The sequence below is a fragment of the Amblyraja radiata genome, chromosome 15 (assembly GCF_010909765.2).
Source record: "Amblyraja radiata isolate CabotCenter1 chromosome 15, sAmbRad1.1.pri, whole genome shotgun sequence".
Lineage (NCBI taxonomy): Eukaryota > Metazoa > Chordata > Chondrichthyes > Rajiformes > Rajidae > Amblyraja > Amblyraja radiata.
In genome coordinates, this window is record NC_045970.1 from 24,997,003 (window position 1) to 25,018,627 (window position 21,625).

The window sequence follows — 21,625 nt, forward strand, 5'->3', positions numbered from 1 at the left end:
ATCCGGGGAAAACCTACCCCGGTCACAGGGAGAACGTACAAACTCCGTACAGACAGCACTCGAGGTCAGGACCAAACCCAAGTCTCTGGCGCTGTACGGCAGCAACTCTGGCGCTGTACGGCAGCAACTCTACCGCTGCACCATCGTGCCGCCCCAATACTTTAGTCTAAATGTGGCCTCAAGCCTTACGCAGCCGTAACATGACACGTCAGCTTTTATACTCGGTTGTTCTACATTAACGTTGTGAATGATATGCATTTTCCCTTCCTGCTGGCAGGTGCCTTCCTTGAACGATGTTCCACTGCATTACTTGAAGCCAAATAGCTTGGTGAAATTCCGCTGCATGGTCCAGGACATGTTTGATCCAGAGTTTTATATGGGAAGTTATGAGACGCTGGAGTTAAATGCCAAATCTAAGGTGGGTATTTTTGGAGAAGTCGTGGGGTATTTAAGACTGTTCCAAGCCAAAATGGGAAATGATGGGTATCGGGGTTTCATATTGTTTCTTGACTGATGCGTTGCCCGGTTTTCTCTGCTGTAAATTGACCAAAGGAGACAATCCTCTTTTACAGCTGTCTGCGGTTTTCAGTAGCGAGTTGAATATTAAAATGAGCGAGCTGTTATGACATGCGAGATTTGCAATTCAAATGACAAACATTGTTGGGTATAATGACATGGTTACATATGAAGTAAATGCTTTGTAAATATTGTAAATATATTGATTGAATTGAATGATACGGAGTGTGAACAAGTCCTTCGACCAGCCCAGTTCGCACCGACCATCCGTTCACATTAGTTCAAAGTTATCCCAGGGGTGGGAGATTGCAACCTTCACGTGGTCCGCCCTCTTTCGACAAATGCAATCAACCCGGAGTGCACAATCAAATAAGATCTAATAGAACAAGTTGTCCAACAACTTTAGGCTGTGCATGCCATACGCAAGAAGAAGAAGAAGAAAGTTATCCCACTTTCTCATTCACTCCCTACACACCAGGGGCAATTTACAGAGGCCAATTGACCTACAGATCTGTACAAGTACATCTTGGAATGTGGGAGGAATCCGGAGCACACCGCATTCACCCTTGTTTCCTATTACTGCACTTGAAGCAGAATGTTATCCCTTGTAATGAAACCAGGACTGATTCTCTCTTGACTATGAAGATAGACACAATGCTGGAGTAACTCAGTGGGACAGGCAGCATCTCTGGAGAGAAGGAATGGGTGACGTTTCGGGTCGAGACCCTTCTTCAGACTGACGTCAGGGGAGAGGGAGGTACACAGATAAGTGTAAGGTGTGAAAACAGGACAAAGGGAATGGAGATCAAGGAAAATGTAGAATAGATCATTGTTAGCTGGGAGAAGATACAACAAATTAAACGGATAAAATGTAGACGGAGACAGTAAAACTGGTCAAAGAACTGGGGTGGAGAGAGAGAGGGAAAGACATGGTTACTTGAAGTTCCTCCTGCTCTCTTGACTATATTTGTACATCGTGTAATTACATCTTGTCCATGCTTATAATTATAATTACATTTCAAACTTTTAATTTTTATCAGAGCTATGTTTAAAATTAAAAAAAAGATATTTCACAACTTAGAACATTCAAAACTTATTTTTGGTAGATTCTACGCTTTGGAAAATACAAAGATGTTGCTGAATGTGGGGTAAGTAACCTCATGGTATTTTTTCAGTGCAGTTTGTTTTTTATTTTATGTCAACTACTGAATCTCACTATCTTTTAAATTGGATGAGTGAATGATAGGTTGAGGGATGTCAATGTGCTGGTTAGCTGCACCTTCACTCTCTTGCAGCAGATGGAGCCAGCACTCTAGGTTATGTCAGCCAAATACTGAAAAGGAAGGCAATTTTCAAAGGCACCTTTGCTAACATAAACTAACATTTTTGTTCGGCATAGAAGAGTCTCTCTCCGCCCCCACCCTCCTCCCAATACCTGCTCTGTATCCTTCATTTTACTGGTTAATTTCAACTTTTGTTTGAAAAATAGCCATGCGTGCATTAATGATGCTACACATTTGCAAATAAAAAGAATTCTGAATGACAAAATGTCAGCTTCATTGATGTTAGACCTACCCTATAAATGTGGGCTGGATCACATTTTAAGTTTTCAGAATTCTTATATATTTTGGTTCCTTGAAGATATTTTGCTGAGATGTGAGGTGCCAACACTGCCCGTGTCACTGCTAATGTAATTAGTGTGTTTAAACACGCTGTGGATTGAATGTTTTGTTGCTTGGTGCTCGCATCACGAGGCTGTATATCCTTTTTCCAGCAGGATATTGATTACAAGCTTGTTGTCAACTACAGTAGGTGCCCTGGATGAGATTAGATCAGTTAAAATGGTTTGCATTTCTTGCATTGCATTGGCTTGGTCTTTGGTAACTTAATTTTGTGAGAATGTAACGGATTTTATTTTCTTCTCAGCCCCAGCAAGAGATTGCCTTGGACTCTCCCAAATATGTCAGTCGGGAGAGGCAAACGTTTTATTGTATTCCCGTGCCTGGAGAATCGGAGTGGGTCAAAGAAATATCCTTTTAGTGGCTGTGGTTTCTACATTTTCCACCATTCATTCCTTGCCACAGATGGACGTAGAGGAAAAGTCATTGGGTGTTTCTAAAGCAGGTTCTTGATGAGTACGGGTGTCGTCAAAGGTTACTGAAAGAAGGCAGGAGAATGGGGTTGAGGAAAAAATTGATCAAATGATGGAGTAGACTGGAATGGCCTAATGCTGCTCCTGTGTCTAATGACATCAACTCACGAGGCATTTTGTCTGATTTTTATGAATGAAAGGGTCCTGGGATTGGGCTGCTTTCCTTAACCTGTTTCCTCACGTCTATGCCAGTGCCTGTCAAGCTCGCGGCAATCCTTCCACATCCTACACTCCCAGTCGACACAAGAGGAGTTATGAGGAGGACGAAGACATGGAAATGCATCCGCCCAAACTAAAAGAGCAGTGTGCAGGTACAGGCTTGTATGTCGCCATCCCAACCTGGCCTATTGCTCTGCGGGAAAAACAATGAGCTGGTTACCGTAAGGTAACGCCCTCCACCCCACTGCATAATTAATACAAAATCGCCTGAGAGGAGACGGCTCACTCACCTGACCAGTTTCTCTTGCTGAATGGCGATGAATTTTTCCACTAGTGGGAGAGTCTAGGACCTCCCTAGACTTCCCTAGGGACCTCCCTAGACTTTTGTTGTCTTAAATGCATTTCGTTGTCTCTGTACTGTACACTGACAATGACAATTAAAATTGAATCTGAATCTGATCAGAGGCCATAGCCTCAGAAGAAAAGGACGTACCTTTTAGAAAGGAAATGAGGAAGAAGTCCTTTCGTCAGAGGGTGTTGAAATTTGAATTAATAGTCACAGAAGGCTGTGATGACTAAGTCAATGGGTATTTTTAAGTCGGAGATTCTTGATTAGTGCCAGTGTCAGGGGTTATGGGGGGAAGGCAGGAGAATGAGGTTGGAAGGGAAAAATAGATCAGCCATGATTGAATGGCGGAGTAGACTTGATGGGCTGAATGGCCTAATTCTGCTCTGATAACATGAACATCCTGCGGCTGAATGTGAAGTCATCTTTGTCACTCTTCCAAACCACTGGTCTATTGCAAAACACTAGTCTTAATAGGGATAGATTTTTCAAAATGTAATAAAAAAGAACGGCAGATGTTGGTTTGTACCATCAATAGACACAAAATGCTGGAGTACCTCAGCGGGTCATGCAGCATCTCCATAGAACATACATAGATGACGTTTCGGATTGGGACCTTTCTGACGAAGACCCAAAATGTTACCTATCCATGTCCTCCAGAGTTGCTACCTGACCCGCTGAGTTATCCCAGCATATTATGTCTTTTGTAGATTAGGGTATTGATCTTTTCAAGAAAAGTGAAGTTTAGAGTATTGAATGAAGATACCTCAGGTTGGGAGGTCATGTTACAGTTATATAAGACGTTGGTGAGACCACTTTTAGAGTATTGTGTTCAGTTGTGGTCACCATGTTATAGGAAAGCTGTTGTCAAGCTGGAAAGGTTGCAGGGAAGATTTACATGGATGTTGCCAGGCCTCGAGGGCCTGAGCTACAGGGAGAGGTTGAGCAGGCTAGGACTTTATTCCTTGGGGCGATTTTATAGAGGTGTACAAAATCATGAGAGGAATAGATCGGGTAGATGCACAGTCTTTTGCCCAGAGTAGGGGAATTGAGACATAGATTTAAGGTGTGGGGTGGGGGGGGGGGAACCTGAGGGCTGACTTTTTTTACACGGGGTGATTGGTGTATGGAACGAGTTGCCAGAGGAGGTAGTTGAGACAGGTACTATTACAACATTTGGACAGATATGGGCCAAATTCAAGTGGGTGGGAGTGGTGTTGATGGGACATGTTAGTTGGTGTCGGCAAGTGGGGCTGAAGAGCCTGATCCATGCTGGATGACTTTATGCTCTATATTAATTGTGGTTGTTGGTTGGCGTGGACTTGATGGTCTGAAGGGCCGATTTCCATGCTATATCTCCAAATTGAAACTAAACTCTAAATTGGTTTGAGTGATTTGTTACAAACTTGCAAAATATGGCAATGTGTTGCTTAACAACTCGAATATGTGGTTCGCTGCCAGTTATTGATCAGGTTGAAACATTCTTTAGAAGGCAGATAAATAGAAGGTATTAATGCTGTTCCCTTGCCTGATATCAGCTTCGCTCGGATGTGGAGACGCCAAGCGTCTGGAAAAGGAGCCACCGGCCGGACAGCAGAACCTGTCAAATTGCACAACGTCAATCGATCTCAATTTCCCATTACCAGGGGAGAAAGGGCCTGCGTGCCTTGTGAAGGTACGAGGATGAAATGCATCATGGTCCAGGGCTGCTGTGGTTGAAAACAACTGGAAATAGAGCATTGGTTTTTCGACTATTGCTCTATACATGTGGGAACTTTTGTGTTTTGGAGCCATAAATCTTGTGGGGCAAAAGTTGTACGTTGTAGTAAAATAAATGCTGGAAGAGCTCAGCCAGTTCAGCATCATCGGTAGAAAGAGAAACCAGTTAATGCTTTGAGTTAAAGACCTTTCGTGTAAGTTAGTGCATTTGAATGAAAACCCCTTGAAGATGTTGGATACTTGGTTCTGTCCTGAATGCATGTTTTATTTTGGCAGATCTACGAGGACTGGGATAGCTTCAAGATCAATGATATGCTGGAGGTTTATGGGGTTCTATCAGTGGATCCAGCACTAGGTGTAATGAATGAAGAGAGGTAAGAGGTTATTAGATCATTCATTTATGTGATCATTAACAAAGAATAGGTTGGCCTCTTGTTGTGCCTCTTTTGAATTTTGCCTCACATTCTTACCAGGGCTGCCAACATTGGGTGAGAGTTGGGAGTGAGAAATTTGCGAGAGACCAAGCCCGAGGGAGCATCGCGACCGGGAGGGGGAGGGGAGGAGGGTGCATTTTGCATTTGCATTTTTCAGCTTGAAATTGTGCAATATTGTGCATACTGTAGCGAGTCTTATAACTTACACTTGAATGCAATATACTGTATATGCTTTAAATTGGATTGGAGCGTTTTTGAAAGGGGGGAGGCTGTGCGATCACTGATCACTGGCCTTGGGGGTAACCGGTGAGAGAGTGGGGAGAGGGTGTGGAAGAAGGGTAGGAACTTTTTGAAATTTGATGTATTAAAATCATGTTTTAGTGCACTGTAGAAGTATGATTTCAATGTTTTTTGTATGAAGTATTTTTAAGAGGTAACTTTTTAAGGGGTAACTTTATCCACACAAAGGGTGATGGGTGTATGGAACAAGCTGCCAGAGGAGGTAGTTGAGGCAGGGACCATCCCAACATTTAAGAAAAAGTTAGACAGATACATGGATAGGACAGGTTTGGAGGTATGGACCAAAAGCAGGTGGCGTAGCTGGGACATGTTGGCGGGTGTGGGCAAGTTGTGCCGAAGGGCCTGTTTTCACACTGTATCACTCTATGACTACATTATACCTCCACCATGCATGAATGCTTCAAAATCAAGTGATTGAGTTTTATTGCCATATACTCAAGCATTGAAAATAGGTGCAGGAATAGGCCATTCGGCCCTTCGAGCCAGCACTGCCATTCAATATGATCATGGCTATTCATCTAAAATCAGTACCTCTTTCCTGTTTTTTTCCCCCATATCCCTTGATGTCGTTAGCCCCAAGAACTAAATGTAACTCTCTTGAAAACATCCAGTGAATTGGCCTGCACTGCCTTCTGTGGCAGAGAATTCCACAGATTCACAACTCTCTACGTGAAGAAAGTTTGTCCTCATCTCAGTCCTAACTGCCCCCCCCCCCCCCCTTATTCTTAAACTGTGACCCATGGTTCTGAGCGCCCCCAACATCGGGAACATTTTTCCTGCAGTTACAGTAAGTGAAAATCTAGCAGGCAAGCAGGATGCTTTCACCAACCACCCCCATTTGAAGTCCACTACCTTCCATCGTTTCTACCCAGTGCTTGGTACTTACTTCCAGCAGCCACTGGTTGTCCTCCAGGATGCACCGAGCCGCAGCCTGATCCATGCCGGTCACCTGGGCAAATTCGACACAGAGACTCTCTCTCTCTCTCTCCCCCCTCTCTTCCGCTCTCTCTCCTCTCAACCCCCTCTCTCTCTCTCCCCCTCTATCTCTCCCCTCCCCCTCTCTTTCCCCTCTCTTCTCTCTCCCCCCCTCTCTTTCCCCCCCTCTCTTTTCCCCCCTCTCTCGCCTCTCTCTCCCCCTCTCTCTCTTCTCTCTCCCCCTCTTCTCTCTCCCCCTCTTCTCTCTCCCCCTCTTCTCTCTCCCCCTCTTCTCACTTCCCCCCCAACCTTTTTCTCCCTCCCTCTCTATCTCCCCCCCCTCTCTCCCTCTCCACACACTCTCCCCTCTCTCTTCCCCCTCTCTCTCCTCTCACCTCTCACCTCTCTCTCTTTCCCCCTCTCCCCCTCTTCCCCCGCTCTCTTTCACCACCCCTCTCTCTTCCCCTTCTCTCTCCCATTCGCTCCTACCCTCTCCTCCCTCTCCACCCCCTCTCTCTCTTCCCTCTTTCTTCCCTCTCACCCCTCTCTCACTTCCCCCCTCTCCCTCTTCTCTCTCTCCATTCACTCCCCCCCTGCCTCTCTCCTCTCACCCCCCTCTCTCTCTCTCTCCACCCCCCTTTGAGAGTCTGTCCCTTCGGCACAGAGACTCTCGCGGCAGTGGCGCAACGCCTCCAACGCCCGGGACACTCGCACTGTCCGGAGCGCTTCATGGCCAGAGCTGCAGCGAGCGACTCGCAGCGCCGCAAACACCGGCCAACGCCACAAACACTCGTCCGTCCCCGCTCCCCGCATCTGTTCCCGCCGCTGGTTCTGCTCCCATCCCTCCCGCAGCCCCTGCTCTCCAACACCCGCGGACCATACAGTTTATCCGAGTTTTGAAATTTTCGTTGATCACAAAATTTCTCACCACTGAGCGTGAGAAACTTCTGATGAGCGTGAGGGCGTGAGAGTTTGCCTGAGGGCGTGATTCTCACGCTCAAAGCGTGAGAGTTGGCAGCCCTGTTTTTACCCTATTAATCAATCAACCTGATCTGAAGTTAAGATGAGATTTTACCATATTGGTTAATTTAGAGATACAGCGTGGAGTCTGTGCTGAACGATGATCACCTGTCTACTAGTTCTATCCCACTTACTAAACACAATTTACAAAACCAATGAATGTGGGAGGAGACCGGAGCACTTGGAGAAAACCCCCGCAGCCACGGGGAGAACGTGCAAACTCCGTCCAGACAGCAGCCGTAGTCAGGATCGAACCCGGGTCTCTGGTGCTGTAAGGCAGCACCTCTACTGCTGTGCCACTGAGACGCTCATAAGTTAGTTTCTTTCAATATTTTATCCGTAGCATTTTATCAGCTCCAGTGCAGAACAACAGAAGTAATTTGATTGGTTTGTGATGGTTGTCGATCGTGGAGAATTTGTCTTCTGAAAACAAAACTCGCAATTTTGCAATGACCACATTGGTGTCCTGCCTAATTCACTTTAGTTTGGAGATACAGCGTGGAAACAGGCCTTTCTGTCTACTGAGTCCGTGCTGACCAACGATCACACCGTACACTCGTTCTATCCTACGCTCTCTAGGGATAATTTACAGAACCTAATTAACCTACAAACCTGCACGTCTTTGGAATGTGGGAGGAAACCGGAGCAACCAAAGAAAACCCATGTGGTCACAGGGAGAACGTACAAACTCTGTGCTGAGGCAGAGTGTTCAGTTGTAATGGCGCCCTTGGTTCTGAAGCCTGAACTCGCATTGGGATGTCCTAGCCTCAAAAAGGGCGCCTGCTTTGGGCTGCTGTACTACGGACGGTACTGAAATACTGCCCTCTCCTGTTGCTCCCCACCACTGACCGACCGCACCATGCCCAGATGCAGAGAAGCTGTTTACCGGGGCTTGTTTTGGGTGATCACTGGGCTGGGAAGAGCCGAGCAGCTGAACACCGAGGGGGGTGGGCTGGCAGCAGCTTCCACCACGCATTGCATCAAGCTGAATGCAATGATGGAGACTGTAGGATCCGGCTGGTCGGATGACTCGCGGAGCGGGCGGAGCGCTGAGCAGCCACACCGCTCGCCCTGCCCCCCACGATGCCAGTCCCCACGGGCTGTGACTCTGCACCGAACCTTTGGGTGTCATTGCTGGGGTTGGGTCAGTTTCCCAAAACAGCAATGCTCTCGGTTACAGGTATATGATGTCATGAGGCAGCCGTTGTGGACAACTCATTGCTACGTGAGGTGCCGGTGGACAGAAGTATCCTGATTCATTTTTACAGCTGAAGTATAGAATACAGAGTGGGTGGCACCGATGGTAGAGGCCTGGGGTCAATCTTGAACCTCTGGTGCTGACAGTGTGGCGTTTTCACATTCTCCCTGTGTCCACGTGGGTTTCCTCCGGGTGTTCTGGTTTCCTCCCACATCCCAAAGACAGTTTGCAGGTTAATTGGTCTCTGTAGAAATGGGAAATCTGTTAGCATTTCAACAATTTAAATTTAAATTTAAACTGAATGACAACCAATATTTTAAATATCTACAGATATGTGATTTCATGAAGAAATATATACAAAGATTTCAAATTATAATTTTAGATCCATTGGAAGAAGGCTGACTCACAAAAATTAATATCATATCTATATAACAGTATTTTAAATAGAGAATTACCACCAACAGAGGCGCTTAGAGAAGATTGGGAACGAGAATTAATGATAAAAATTTCAAAAGAAACATGGGGAAAGTATTTGATATATATACATAAATGCTCGATTAATGCAAGACACAACTTAATTCAATTCAAAATACTACATAGACTATATTATTCAAAAACTAGGCTGAATATATTTTACACAAATATTTCTCCCATTTGTGATAAATGTCTCAAAATGCCAATATTACACATTCTTTTGTTTCCTGTATAAAATTTCATAAATTTTGGTGTGATATTTTTAATATATTCACAAATTTATTTAAGACAAAAATGGAGCCTAACACTGAAATGATTATATTTGGAGTAACGGGAGACGGGAACAAATTAAACATATGCCAAAATTCATTTTTTAATTATGGGTTAATAAAAGCAAAAAAACTCATACTTAAATTTTGGAAAAATACAACCATACCAACGCTCAAAATGTGGATTGTAAATATGTTGGACACAGCACATCTTGAAGAAATGCGACTCCTCCTAATAGATAAACAAGACCAATTCTTAACGAGTTGGTCTCCATTTATTGATTTCTAGGATTCATGTGGTGCAACAGTATTGTGTAAAAAACAATTGTTTCAGGTCTGGGTGAAAGATGGTCAACAATATAAAAACTCATTATTTGCTAATCTCATATTTGCTAATCTCTCTCCTGCTCTTTCTTCTTTCTTATTTCTCTTCCTCACTATCTCTTTCTTTTTTTTATACACACTACACGTTTTTCTACTCTATTATCTCTTTCTTTCTCATTTCTCTCTTTAAAAAAAATTTTTTAAATGAAGTTGTACTTCTAATAAATAACATTTGTTTTTTTTTAATTTAAAAATTGGTCTCTGTAAAAATTGCCCTAAGTGTGTACGGAGTGGATAAGAAAATGAGATAACATAAAACTAGTGCGAATGGGTGATCGATGGTCAGCGTGGGCCAGTTTCCATGCTCTTATCTTTAAACTAATCATGTTATGTTTAGCTACGGAATGAAAGGGGTCATTGTTTGCTGATTTTTTGCATTTTTAGTAGCGATTGTGTTCACACCGTATAATCTCCACCCTGCTGTGAAGTCAAAGGAAAGAATTATGATTTGCCTCAATTACACAAATGTGTTGCAGTTATCGTGCAAACAAATGAAAAATACATCTTAAGCACACAGATTAGTTTTGTTTAAGATGATAGTTGGTGTCTGTAATGTTCCCTCTCCTTTCTCTTTAGTTCAAAGGGTGGTTTGTCGATCTTGGATCCGACCGAGTGTATGGACACCATGGAAGAACAGCGTGTTCACAGTCCGCCGCCCTCCTTGGTTCCAAGGCTTCATGCCATTGTAACTCGCAAACTGCAGCACGTTAATCCACTCCTTCCTCTCACCCTGAACGATAAAGAAAACCAGGACTGTGAGTTCATCTCTCAGCTTGGCTTTATTATTCATCGTCACTGCGCACCTCCAGAACATGTCACAGACAGGCCTTTCACTTTGGAAACGATAATGAATGATGTTTATCACAATATGAGACCCAAGCTGAAATCAGCCATCGGCTGAAGATGCAATCAATAGCCTGATCATGGGTTATAAAGTGGCCTTGGGTTAGAAGGGATGCTGGACTCTGAAACAATTCCTCATGGGGAATGGTACAGAGTACAACACACTGCCTTTAAAAAAAAAACACACAATTAGTTTATTGGAAGGATTTGAGCAATAGCTTTCCAAAAATGGTGACATTTGAAGTTGCAGAGTTAATGATAAATATACAACACCCGGACATTGATGTTGCTGTGTATCTTGTCAGGGGAACAAGTACTTTTCCAATGGTTTTCATTTTGATAGCAACAATGGGTATGGGAAGGATTGGTATGCCAGGACGGCTATGAGTCAGCAGTCGGAATCCCACATGTTGGGCACTTTGTCTGTAACCAGTACCATGTTGATGGTACACAATTTGTATAAATTATGGTAGGAGTCTCATTTCGTTGTTCACAAAGTCTTTCTGCACCACAGTGCTACAAACCCTAACAATGGTCACTGTTGGTCCGAGTCCATAGATAATTCACACATCCATGTCGGAAGGGCAGCACGGTGGCACAGCGCCAGGGACCTGGGTTTGATCCTGACCTCGGGTGCTGTCAGTGCGGAGTTTGTACCTTCTCCATGTGGGTTTTCTCCGGGTGCTCCGTTTTCCTCCAACATTCCAAAGATGTGCAGGTCTGTAGGTTAATCGGCTTCTGCAAATTGCCCCTAGTGTGCAGGGTACGAAAGTGGAATAACATAGAACTAGTGATTGATGTTCAGCATGGGCTGGTTTCCACACTATCTCTGAACTAAATTAAATTAGTCTCTGTTCCTGCATTATTGACAGGAGTACTTAAGGTCAGGAGTTCAAAATGCTGGAGCAAACTTCTGGGTGGGGGTAATAATTAGAAATTAATTGTGGTGTAGTATTGAATTGCTTGCATTTTAAAATGTACAAATATCTCCTTATCAAGCATGAGGCGATGGGGGAAGGGGTGCGTGGTGTGACTAAGTCTTTTTGCCTGGTCATTTTTTCTAGTGATCACAAACATCCTGCCTGAATTATCAACAGTCAGAGCGGAGTTGCTTGGCTTTCTTACACACGTGTTACTGGGGGACAGTCTGGCAGCTGAATATCTCCTGTTACACTTCATATCAACGGTGTAAGTATCTAATCCTTTATTTTGCATTGTGTTACTTGATATAACAATGAAGAACTACAGACGCTGGTTAATACACAAAAGGATACAATGTGCTGGAGTAACTCAGGCAGTATCTCTGCAGAACATGGATGGGTGACATTTCGGGTAGACTGCAATGTCGACCCTTCAGGCTGATGGGGGGGGGGGGAGGAGAGGGAGGAGGCAGGACAAAGCTTGGCAGGTGATAGGTGGACATAGGCAAGAGTGGATTTGATAGGCAGAGGGTGGGAACAAAGACCAGAGATAAGAGCAGAAGGTGTCCGATAGGTTTCAAGAGTTGTAGATTGTGAAATGTGAGGAGAATAGCAGGAGGAGGGAGAAATAGAGAGTCCAGGTGAGGCACAGGGTAATGGGGGGGGGGGGGAAGGGGGATATCTGTTAAAGGTTACCTAATATTGGGGCATTCAAGTTCATTCTGTTGGGTTGAGCAACCCAAGCAGATAATGAGGTGCTGTGTAGCCCCGGGACAGAAGTCAGTGCGGGACTGGGAAAGGAAGTTAAAATGTTTAGCAGCCGGGCGATCCAGTAGGTCTTGGCGGACCGAGCGCACGTCTTCAGAGAAACGGTCACCGGGTCTATGGTTTTGTCTCTACGATGTACAGGAGGCCACATTGGGAACACTGGATGCAGTGCAGGAGTTTACTTGATATGGCTTGTGTAGAAAAAATGTAGTACACCTAATAGTTTGCACTTAAGATATTAAACAAGGTCTCCAGCAAACATTCTGCAAGTATAAATTTGGCTTTAAATTTTGATGAGATTGTAACTTTTTCGAACAAAGGAAATCAAGTTTTGTAATGAAAATATATTTTCCTTAGCTGGTTACTGCAACCTCCGGTATTCATGAGCATTAGATTTGTTTAAGAAATTAAAGGTATCAACAGTTCTGGTTGCCACTTGCAAATAAATTCTTTGCCTTGCCGTGCAAAACAGATCAGTTTGGGTACAGATGTGATCTTTGGAATATCTGAACCATATCTTGGTGTGTTATGAAGCAGTCTGAAGAAGGGTCTAGACCTGAAACGTCACCCATTCCTTCTCTCCAGAGATGCTGCCTGTCGCGCTGAGTTACTCTAGCATTATGTGTATCTTAAGTTGTTCCAATTTGTTCTCCTAGTTTTTCAAGATTTTTTTTAAATTCTAATTTTTGCTTGAATCAAATTAAGAACAATTACCTCTGTAGAAATTTGGAGAGTTATTTAAAACTAAACTAAACAGTAATTAAGGGCCAAGCAGAAACTGAAAGATTTGATTCCTAAACCACCCACGTGTAAACGTCTGTATTTACTGCATGGGAAACTGAATGTTTAAATGTTGTTGCCGGAAATTAGTGCGGAAGAAATTCTGTGGATGTATCTAGATGCTGATGGGAATTAAATTGTGTGAAGAATGCAAGCATTTTTACTCTTTAAAATATTCAACTATTATTCAAAAGAGCTGGACAGGCTGCTGCTTCACAGTGCCAGAAAAAACGAAAGCTTTTCACTAAACCTCGGTACACGTGACAATAAAGAAAACAAAACACAGGTTAGATCTTGACTATGGGTGCTGCTCTGTGCGGAGTTTGTACGTTCTTCCCTGTGCCCGCGTGGGTTTTCTCCGGGTGCTTGGGTTTCCTCCCACATACCAAAGACATACAGGTTTGTAGGTTAATTGGCTTCTGTAAATTGCCCCTGGGCGTGTAGGATGGGATAGCATAGAACCTGCTTACAGTTGAGCGATGGTTGCCATGGACGCTGCTTGCCAAAGGGCCTGATGTGTCTCTAACCTAAACTGAAGTAGGTATGATGCTGACAAACCCATTTTAATGTGTGTTGCAGGTACTCCCGACGTGACATTCTTCCATTGGGTAAATTTACAGTCAACCTGAGTGGCTGCCCCAGGAATAATAGTTACACAAAACAGCTGCACAAGACCATTCAACAACTAGTTCCGTCAGTAAGTGCTTAAAATTATGCCAAATTGGGAATGTGATCATTCCATGCACACTTACTGCAGGATTACACCTGCTGTGAATGTGTTCAGCTGCAGCCCCTTAAGGAACGCATTAAGGAACTGACTTTAGACTGACAAAAGTTCTTCACTGTACCTCGGTACACATGACAAAATAAACGAAACGAAACATGACGAATAAACAAAACTAGTTTGCTAACCTGGGGCTTAGAATTATGTTGAAAATTAACTCTTTTTTTTTTGCTTTGAATAGTCATACTGTCTGCCCATGACACTCCACAACATGAACACTCTCCGATTCATCCCACACAAAGACTACACAGCCAATCGCCTTGTCACCGGAGTACTGCAACTGGCCAGCAACACTTCACTCATGTTAGACGAGACCTTACTGGAGCAAGGGCAACTGGATAGTACAGGTCAGAACTGAACTTTACATAGAAAGCAAATATCTCCTTGGCTGCTGTTGAACAACATTATTTCATCTTCATTGGGTGGTCTTGTTCAAATACAGCTCGTGTGTATATAAAGGGCTGCACAGCGGCGCAGCGGTAGAGTTGCTGCCCTGAAGCGCCAGACCCGGGTTTGATCCTGACTACGGGTGTTGTCTTTACGGAGTTTGTACGTTCTCCCTGTGACCGGGTGGGTTTCCTCCCACACTCCATAGACGTACGGGTTTGTAACATAGAAAATAGGTGCAGGAGGAGGCCATTTGGCCCTTCGAGCCAGCACCGCCGTTCATGGCTGATCCCCAATCAATAACCTGTGCCTGCCTTCTCTCTATATCCCTTGATTCCACTAGCCCCTAGAGCTCTATCTAACTCTCTCTTAAATCCATCCAGTGATTTGGCCTCCACTGCCCTCTGTGCCAGGGAATTCCACAAATTCACAACTCTGGGTGAAAACGTTTTTTCTCACCTCAGTCTTAAATGGCCTCCCCTTTATTCTAAGACTGTGGCCCCTGGTTCTGGACTCGCCCAACATTGTAGAATAATTGGCTTCAGTAAATTGTCCCTAGTGTACTGGTCATCGTTGGTCGACATGGACTCGAAGGGCCTGTTTCCCCGCTATATCTCTAATCTGCTTAACAGGGTTAGTAGCTTTGCTGCCTGACAAATCAATTCTGTGCAATTGTCAATTAATCCGAGCCAGCTTTCGAATCGTTCCCTTTTGGGCCCTGGTTTTGGGTAAGGCAACATGGTAGGCATGAAGATAACTGTTAGGCAGTGAGGGTGCAGCTTGCAAATATTGATTCAGTTCCACCACCGATTTTTCCAGCACCTCCTTTAATCCGGACAAAGTTACGAGAGTGCACTTGTAATCCCTGGCTGAAAATGTGGCGTCTTGCTGGGTAAGGCAGTGGAACTTGACTTCTGCGCCAATCGGCGGGTTGAATTTGTCCCCTGTAGCCGGAACTCTGGAACTCCGACCCGGCTGGAGCCGGCAGATCCGTCCTCGTAGCCAAGTTCAGAGGCGGACATTGTAGGCTGGTATCTCAGCCCCTTGGTAGCCTAGGACGACAGTTCCGCTACCGTTGGACTCCTCTCGGAAGCCGTGACCTCTGTTGGTCCAGCAAAACGGATAATCCAGAAAGGAACCAAGGGTGCCGGGAAATCGGTGGTGGACCTGTACCCACACTGATGGAATTAAGTTTCATCTGTGATTTGCAGTAGCCTTACAAATTAAAATGTGTGTTCTTTTTATTTCACCACCACTCGACTCCTATAATTTCTGTCTCGCCATTTTATTGAAAGAAATTGTATTTGTATCAACCTTAATCATTGTTAATGGCCAATCTTTCACAGGAGTTCGAAATGTGACGGCCCTGGGTAATTTGATTACTTGGCAGAAGGTAGACTATGACTTCAACTACCACCGGATGGAATTCCCTTGCAATATTAATGTACTCATCACTTCTGAAGGAAGATCTCTCTTACCGGTACGTGCACTGTTCGGATTTATCCACTCGCAATACAATGTGTACGGAGTGATTCGTGTATTTCGGCTTTTGCCTTAAATAATGTATGCAATGTGGCTATAAAACACTTTCCAGTGAATGGCCCAATGCCAGAACTGTAATGGTTCAATACTAATGTAAAAACACAGTTGTCCAGACCCTATCAACCATACTGCCCAATATTATTTAATGCAATACAATGAATCTAGACTACATGGGCTTCAGTAAAGCCTTTGCCAACGAGTGGATGTGGTGTATCTGGACTTTCAGAAGGCTTTCGACAAGGTCCCACATAAGAGATTAGTATACAAACTTAAAGCACACGGTATTGGGGGTTCAGTATTGATGTGGATAGAGAACTGGCTGGCAGACGGGAAACAAAGAGTAGGAGTAAACGGGTCCTTTTCACAATGGCAGGCAGTGACTAGTGGGGTACCGCAAGGCTCAGTGCTGGGACCCCAGCTATTTACAATATATATTAATGATTTGGACGAGGGAATTGAAGGCAATATCTCCAAGTTTGCGGATGACACAAAGCTGGGGGGCAGTGTTAGCTGTGAGGAGGATGCTAGGAGGCTGCAAGGTGACTTGGATAGGCTGGGTGAGTGGGCAAATGCATGGCAGATGCAGTATAATGTGGATAAATGTGAGGTTATCCACTTTGGTGGCAAAAACAGGAAAGTAGACAATTATCTGAATGGTGGCCGATTAGGAAAGGGGGAGATGCAACGAGACCTGGGTGTCATGGTACACCAGTCATTAAAAGTAGGCATGCAGGTGCAGCAGGCAGTGAAGAAGGCGAATGGTATGTTAGCATTCATAGCAAATGGATTTGAGTATAGGAGCAGGGAGGTTCTACTGCAGTTGTACAGGGTCTTGGTGAGACCACACCTGGAGTATTGCGTACAGTTTTGGTCTCCTAATCTGAGGAAAGACACTCTTGCCATAGAGGGAGTACAGAGAAGGTTCACCAGACTGATTCCTGGGATGTCAGGACTTTCATATGAAGAAAGACTGGATAGACTCGGTTTGTATTCGCTAGAATTTAGAAGATTAAGGGGGGGTCTTATAGAAACTTACAAAATTCTTAAGGGGTTGGACAGGCTAGATGCAGGAAGATTGTTCCCGATGTTGGGGAAGTCCAGAACAAGGGGTCACAGTTTAAGGATAAGGGGGAAATCTTTTAGGACCGAGATGAGGAAAACTTTTTTCACACAGAGAGTGGTGAATCTCTGGAATTCTCTGCCGCAGAAGGTAGTTGAGGCCAGTTCATTGGTTATATTTAAGAGGGAGTTAGATGTGGCCCTTGTGGCTAAAGGGATCAGGGGGTATGGAGAGAAGGCAGGTACAGGATACTGATTTGGATGATCAGCCATGATCATATTGAGTGGCGGTGCGGGCTCGAAGGGCCGAATGGCCTACTCCTGCACCTATTTTCTATGTTTCTATGTCTCACAAGGAAAGCTGGTCCAAGACAATGGGTTTAAAGAGAAGTCGGCAAATTGGATCCAAAACTGGATTGGTAATAAGATACCTGGATGATGGTGGAGAATTGTTCCTGTGATCGGAAGCCAGTGGTCAATATACAATAAGCATGTTTGGTGGTATTGTTAACAGTGATGGGGACAGTCTTGGGCTATATAATGATATTGAACAGTTGGTAAACAAAAGTTCTGGAGAAACTCTGCAGATGAGGCAGCATCTATGGAGCAAAGGAATTGGTGACGTTTCGGGTCGAGACCCATCTTCAGACTGATGTGGAGGTGGTGGGGGGGGGGGGCAGGAAGAAGAAAGGAAGAGGCGGAGACAGTGGGCTGTGGGAGAGCTGGGAAGGGGAGGGGTGCTTGGGTCCTTGGATGGAGTCAAGGGGGGAGGTATAACTCCATCCAAGGACCCAAGCAGTCTTTCCAGGTGAGGCAGAGGTTCACCTGCACTTCCTCCAACCTCATCTATTGCATCCGCTGTTCTTGGTGTCGGCTGCTCTACATCGGTGAGACCAAGCGTAGGCTTGACGATCGCTTTGCCCAACACCTCCGCTCGGTTCGCACTAACCAACCTGATCTCCCGGTAGCCCAGCTTCACCTCCCATTCCGATTCCGACCTTTCTGGCCTGGGACTCCTCCATGGCTAGAGTGAGTCCCACTGCAAATTGGAGGAGCAGCACCTCATATTGGGCAGTTTACACCCCAACGGTATGAACATTGACTACTCCAATTTTAGTTAGTCCTTGCTTTCTCCCTCCTTCCCTTCCCCTTCCCAGCTCTCCCACAGCCTACTGTCTCCGCCTATTCCTTTCTTCTTCCCGCCCCCCCCCCCCACCTCCACATCAGAAGGGTCTCGACCCTAAACGTCACCTATTCCTTCCTCCGTAGATGCTGCCTCACCCGCATTTCTCCAGCATTTTTGTCTACCTTCGATTTTTCCAGCATCTGCAGTTCTTTCTTGAACAGTTGGTAAATTCACTAGAGCAAAGGCAAATAAAATATAACCCTAAGGAAAAGTGAGAAAATGCATTTTGGGAGGTTTAATAATGGGAGGACATCCATTGTGAATGGTCGGGCACCAGGGAGTATTGAGGAACAGTGGGATGTTGGTGTTAGAGGTCCATAGATGCCTAACGGTGGCAGCACAGGCAGATAAACTAGGGCAACAAACATAAGAGCATGGGGCGAGTCATGGTACCAGATTACAAAACTCCGGTTAGACTGCAGTTGGAGTACTGTGGTGACCACAAACTTCACACACATTATAAAAACTTGTTTGCATTGGAAAGAATGCAGAGAAGATTTACTGGGATAGGAACACTTCTATTGTCAGGAGAGAATCGTAATAGGAAGATTTTTTCAAAAGGAGGGGTCTGGAGGGACCTAGTAAAGGTGTACAAAATTATCCAGGACTCTGGTAGAGTGGATATTGAGAAACTTTTCCATGATAAATATTCCAAACCATGAGGCATAGATATGAAGTGAGGAGTTGGTGAATTCGAGGGGAAGTGAGGAAGAAAACCTTCACTCAGAGGGTGGTTACAATTTGAGTGTACGGCCTGAATGGGTGGTGGAGGCAGGTATTGTGACAACATTTGAAAAGTGTGTGGACCGGCTTTTAATTCACCAGGGAACAAATGATAGTCGGTGTGCTGTCAGAAGGGCTTGGTGTAGGTGGGATCTTGGATTTTGGTTGTCATTCTCACATGTGTATGTATGTACACCTGCCTCCCGATAATGAGATGTAAATGAAGATGCAAATTGTTCTGCCAACTGCTCCATGAAAATGTTTGAGTGGTTACTTTTAGTATATTTAGAATTGATATTGTAATTGAGCAACTAGATCTGGAGGCTTAACATGTATGTTACAAATATCCTGTTCCATCATAAATGACTTAAGCTCCACTTTTATTTGTTAATATATACTGGATGCACCAACATCGCTAGATCACATTGAGTTGTAAAGTTGCCGTAAGACCATTCTTTGGGTGACATCCCAGCTTGTTCTTTCTTTGATGTTCCTTTCCGTGGCTCTCCTGTGATCTCTGCTGAGGCGCACTATTTATCTCTCTTGCAGTCTGACTGCCAAGTCCACCTCCAAGCTCAGATGGTTCCTGCCAATGTGGAACAATACATGACGAATTTACTGATGGCTCTGTTGCCTTCAATGCTGAGGAAATTCCGCATGTACCTGAGTTTGCTCAGGTTGATGGACTACAGCATCTCTGATGAAGTGACCAAGGTATTTTATTTTCTCAGAATGGGCTATTTCCCAGGCTCTGAAATGAATAACTTGTGATTCGGATGTTAATTATCTCAATTCCAGGCAGTGGAGGAAGACTTTGTGGAGATGAGAAAGAGTGATCCTCAGAGCATAACGGCAGAGGATCTCCATCAGTTGCTTGTTGTGGCGAGGTAGGCTGTGTGGATGGCCAATGCAATGGCTTGTTGTTTCTGTGGATTATCACAGAAGTTTTATGACAGATTTATCACATGGCTAATCATTTTTTTCCTTCAACATTTCAATTCACCTTTGCACTTTATTGGATACTGTTTTATGAATTGATGCTGTAAATGAACAAATGGATCTATCGGCTTTGCATCTTGTAGGGATCATGAATAAAGGACTCATTGTCCTGTGGAGCTGATTTTTAAAACTTTTATTATTTAGGAAAAATACATTTTCCCATCTGTAAAGGGGCTGAGTTTCTGATCATGGCCACAAGAGCTCGACCTGTTCCTTTCTGAAGTTCAGTCTGTGGGGCTGCAGTGCAAAGGAGTGGACAAGATTAAACTCAGGCTATTTGAGGATGGGACTGAGTCTGCTTTCTCTTCTTCAAGAATGGGGTAATTTGGACGAGATGGAGATCAGAGAGGGTGTAAAGTGCCCGGTCAACAGTTAAGATGTAGAGTAGATTGATGGTAGAGTCGAGGATGTTTGGAGAATGTAAGGATGGTAATGTTGTCTGTTAACTTGGTTTGAGCAGTTCAAATTAAACCTGTTGCTGTATTTTTAACTCTTTTTTCTGACGACCTGCCTGAGTTAGTGGCAGGTTACTCGTGATACTGGATTGAGAATGAGCTCAGTGTTGAACATTCTGAGAGATCTGAAACTGAACATTGTGCCGAGAACAAACACACGGTGCTGGGGTAATTCAGCGGGTCTGGCAGCATCTCTGGAGGACAGGGATAGGCAATTTCGGGTCAGGACCCTTTTTCAGACTGAGTCTGAAGAAGGGTCCTGACCCAAAACATCACCTATGTTCTTGTGAGATGCTGCCAGACCCACTGAATTACCCCAGCACCGTGTGTTTGTTCTCGGCACAATGTTCAGTGCCAAGAACATGGATCATGAGAATATGGATAGGTGATGTTTTGGGTCAGTGCCCTTCTTCAGACTGTGTCTGAAAAAGGGTCCTCCAGAGATGCTGTCTGACTTGCTGAGTTACTCCAGCACTTTGTCTTCTTTTGTAAACCAGCATCTGCAGTTTCTTGTTTCTACTTTGTGACTAAGGCTATTTGTGAGTATATAAGTAAGCAAGCAAAGACTTCCTCTGGCTTGTGTAGTCATGAATGGAAATTTGTCCGTGTAGTTTGCGTTTGGGCCTTGATCTCTAAGCAGGTATTATTAAAATGGCGTCTCGGTCAAGGTGGTAGAAAAATAGCAGAACCATCTACTGGCAAATATCCTGACGATAATACTCTTAAACTGCTGGAGAAGCTCAGTGGGTCAGGCAGCATCTGTTGATGCAGAACGGTCGACATTTCAGGGTCGAGACTTTGCATCGGGTCTGAATGTGTTGAGTGTTGAAGTGCCAGTGGTGAGAGGGAGGAGTGAAGCAGGAGGAGGCAGTATCTGGTGAGGAGTGGGATGATGGGTGAGAGGAGGGTTGGTGGAGTCCGAAGCCTCAATGTTATAAGCGGAGACAACAAAGGGCCACAGATGTGATTAATCAGGAAGGTGATAAATGGAGATGATGAGCAGATGGGCCAAGATGGAGAAGGGAAGGGAAAGGTGGGTGATGGAAGTACTAGGTTGAGTTGGGGAAAGGTCGGTTGGAGAACCTCGGTGGGTCAGAAGGAGACAGAAAGGAACACTGAGTGCTGGTTACCTGAGCAAGGAGAAATGTTCATGCCATTTTGGTTGTAGAGTACAGGGATTGATATGAAGCAGGCATTATAGCAGTATTTGAAAGGCACTTGGACAGGTGCATGGATAGGAAACGTTTAGAGATACAGCATGGAAACATCCCACCAAGTCACAGCCTACCATTG

At 44.6% G+C, this 21,625-nt stretch overlaps 1 protein-coding gene across 1 annotated transcript in view; it reads left to right on the forward strand.

The window, feature by feature from the left end:
- The window catches only part of LOC116981103 (minichromosome maintenance complex binding protein), a 33,088-nt gene that overhangs the window by 9,858 nt on the left and 1,605 nt on the right, over positions 1 to 21,625 (forward strand). The window contains exons 3-15 of the mRNA XM_033033829.1: positions 278 to 418; positions 1,623 to 1,664; positions 2,443 to 2,544; positions 2,850 to 2,993; positions 4,681 to 4,848; positions 5,169 to 5,266; positions 10,463 to 10,641; positions 11,794 to 11,917; positions 13,777 to 13,894; positions 14,163 to 14,328; positions 15,715 to 15,848; positions 19,428 to 19,592; positions 19,677 to 19,765. Coding sequence (XP_032889720.1) covers positions 278 to 418; positions 1,623 to 1,664; positions 2,443 to 2,544; positions 2,850 to 2,993; positions 4,681 to 4,848; positions 5,169 to 5,266; positions 10,463 to 10,641; positions 11,794 to 11,917; positions 13,777 to 13,894; positions 14,163 to 14,328; positions 15,715 to 15,848; positions 19,428 to 19,592; positions 19,677 to 19,765 — 1,670 coding nt within the window. The remainder of the gene's footprint in view (positions 1 to 277; positions 419 to 1,622; positions 1,665 to 2,442; positions 2,545 to 2,849; positions 2,994 to 4,680; positions 4,849 to 5,168; positions 5,267 to 10,462; positions 10,642 to 11,793; positions 11,918 to 13,776; positions 13,895 to 14,162; positions 14,329 to 15,714; positions 15,849 to 19,427; positions 19,593 to 19,676; positions 19,766 to 21,625) is intronic.